Genomic DNA, 2,647 nt, shown 5'->3' on the forward strand with positions numbered 1-2,647 from the left:
TTAAATAGGACTATATGTCAGCCTTTAAGACGCTGGTGAAATTTTGTAAGCTTTCACGCGGTTCGGCACGCCTGCTGAGGCGAGGTCCCGGGGTGTGGCGCTAGGAGCCAGCACGTGAGTGATTGGAGGATGGATGAGGACCAATGATGCCCGTCCTCTCTAGGAGTGCAGCAAGCCAGACACCAAATGTGCTACCCCTATCCAGAGCCCCCTACACCCCAAGATTGTAAGATTAGGCTTTGCCTAAAACCTCTATCCTTTGGTAATAAAGTTCAGTTTCAGTTTTAGTTTCAAATCCAACAACAAAGAGACTGCCAACGTTCCAAAATTCAGAAAAAAAGGTAAGTTCTTGGAATGTTGCTATTGACAAAATTACACTACAGTCACAAATATGTCGACCCAGCGGTCTTTTAAGTGAACAGACAAACAAATATTCACACAAAACTTATCTTCATAGAATCAGTTTTCGTCCACTCGCCATTCATTCAATCGCTCCGCTTCCTGGCGAGTGGGCGAAAATTGATTCTATCAAGATAAGTTTTGTGTGAATATTTGTTTGTCTGCTTGTCTGTTCACTTAAAAGACCGCTGGGTCAAAATATCTGTGATTGTAACGTAATTCATTAACAACGTTCCAACAACTTACCTTTCTTGTTTTTAGTTTCAGTTTCACTCTCTCTCTCTCTCTCTCTCTCTCTCTCTCTCTCTCTGTCTCTCTCTCTCTCTCTCTCTCTCTCTCTCTCTCTCTCTCTCTCTCTCTCACACACCTACATGCACAAATATGCACCCACATTAACTTGTTATGGAAAGGAGTCGAGTCGTATGCGAGTGAAAAGCATGCTCTTAAGTAGGTTAAACAACAACCTTGGACGAGTTCATGGTGTGTACAGCAGATGAACTGAGGACAAGTGTTTTAGCAACGCAGATCCAACGTCCAGATAGAACACCAGTGCAAAATGTCAATGACAATTTTAAAATATTCACAAAGTATGGACAGGAATACACAGCAAATAGTTAACAATGTTAAAGTAGACACGTGTGTGTGTGTGTGTGTGTGTGTGTGTGTGTGTGTGGTGTGTGTGTGTGTGTGTGTGTGTGTGTGTGTGTGTGTGTGTGTGTGTGTGTGTGTGTGTGTGTGTATTCATGTGATCTCCACACTAAATGAAGTCATACAGGTATCCAGCCCGGGTACACATAGTCCCTACCGCCCGGATTAAACTGTCTAGCGAGGAATGTTCCGTTGACAATGAAATCCTTCATGAAGACAGTGGTGCCAGCGTTTAAAAACCCTATCCACCAAGAAAAAGTCCCGAAAGTGATCACAGTGTGGTCCATGGAAGACAGGACACTCATGTCCACGGCCGGGGAATGTCCTGTCAAGTAATGCACGTGGTAACCGCTAGGAACGTTGTCCTTGCACCACTGCAGGCTGTCGCTGCCCACCACAAAGACACAGTCAGGGTAGCGGCTGCGGAAGAACGCCATGGATCTGTTGAGGAAGTCTGGGGACACCTGGGGGAAGCCCATCTTTTTGTTGTGCTCGTGTGCCATGTCTCCACGACGCACATGCACGCCTATCAGAGTGGAGGCGTTGTGCTTCTGTCGGAGTTCCCGGACCACGCATTCAGACTCGTTGCGAACCTCGTCGGTGAAGGTCACGGCTTTGCGGATTTCTGCTTCGTGGTGTTGGAAGTATCTGTACGACTGGAGGCATGATCCTACGGTGAAATCCTGGCTCGAATTCAAGCGGGTGAACCTTTCTGTAAACGTGCAGCAGGATACTTCTTGGGCTCTGGCAGAGTTCTTGCAGCGGTGTTTAAACCTGGACGAACTGTCTGATGTGTCGGAGAATGTCTTCAGTGCGAAGCGTAATTGGTGACTTCCTAAGAACACTGGTGTTCTCTTGAGGGTCAAGGCCAAGCCTAAGGTGCTGGCGTACTCGAAAAGTTCGTTGCCAAGCCGACCAGCGAAGTTAACGCAGAGCACTCTTGTGAAGTTGTTGGTAGAGTGTGCTGCTTGTGATGAATGCTCCGTCAATGATGAGGAGGTGGGTAAGGGTGATCGTGAATAAGAGGAGACAGCGGGCTTTGCGGACAATGGAAACACCTGATATCTTTCCGAAGATGACGATGACGGCGACGTGAAGAAGAGGGGGACGGATGTGTGCTGATGCAGATACATGGCGAACACAAGGCCGGCCACACACACAGCCACAAAAAGCCCTGAAAAATATTGAAGGGAAGTTATAACAACAACCAACCAACAACCCTGTAAAACGAAGAAGGGAAGTTATAACAATAACCAACCAAAAACCCTGTAAAACGAAGAAGGGAAGTTATAACAATAACCAACCAAAACCCTGCAAAACAAGGAAGGGAAGTTATAACAACAACCAACCAACAACCCTGCAAAACAAGGAAGGGAAGTTATAACAACAACCAACCAAAAACCCTGTAAAACGAAGAAGGGAAGTTATAACAACAACCAACCAACAACCCTGTAAAACAAAGAAGGGAAGTTATAACAACAACCAACCAACAACACTGTAAAACAAAGAAGGGAAGTTATAACAACAACCAACCAACAACCCTGTAAAACGAAGAAGGGAAGTTAAAACAACAACCAACAAACCCGTAAAACGAAGAAGG

The 2,647-nt window shown here is 45.8% G+C and overlaps 1 protein-coding gene across 1 annotated transcript; it reads right to left on the reverse strand.

The window, feature by feature from the left end:
* Positions 1 to 1,166: 1,166 nt before the first annotated feature.
* Positions 1,167 to 2,180, reverse strand: LOC138949956 (galactoside alpha-(1,2)-fucosyltransferase 2-like). The gene has a single exon (XM_070321740.1). The coding sequence runs from the start codon at positions 2,178 to 2,180 to the stop codon at positions 1,167 to 1,169; it is 1,014 nt and encodes a 337-aa protein (XP_070177841.1).
* Between the last annotated feature and the right edge of the window lie 467 nt (positions 2,181 to 2,647).

Source organism: Littorina saxatilis, linkage group LG16, assembly GCF_037325665.1.
Source record: "Littorina saxatilis isolate snail1 linkage group LG16, US_GU_Lsax_2.0, whole genome shotgun sequence".
In the NCBI taxonomy this organism is placed as follows: Eukaryota; Metazoa; Mollusca; class Gastropoda; order Littorinimorpha; family Littorinidae; genus Littorina; species Littorina saxatilis.

Bases quoted from the DNA above. Each gene is read 5' to 3' on its own strand.
- LOC138949956 (XM_070321740.1), bottom strand. From the start codon at position 2,180: ATGTATCTGCATCAGCACACATCCGTCCCCCTCTTCTTCACGTCGCCG.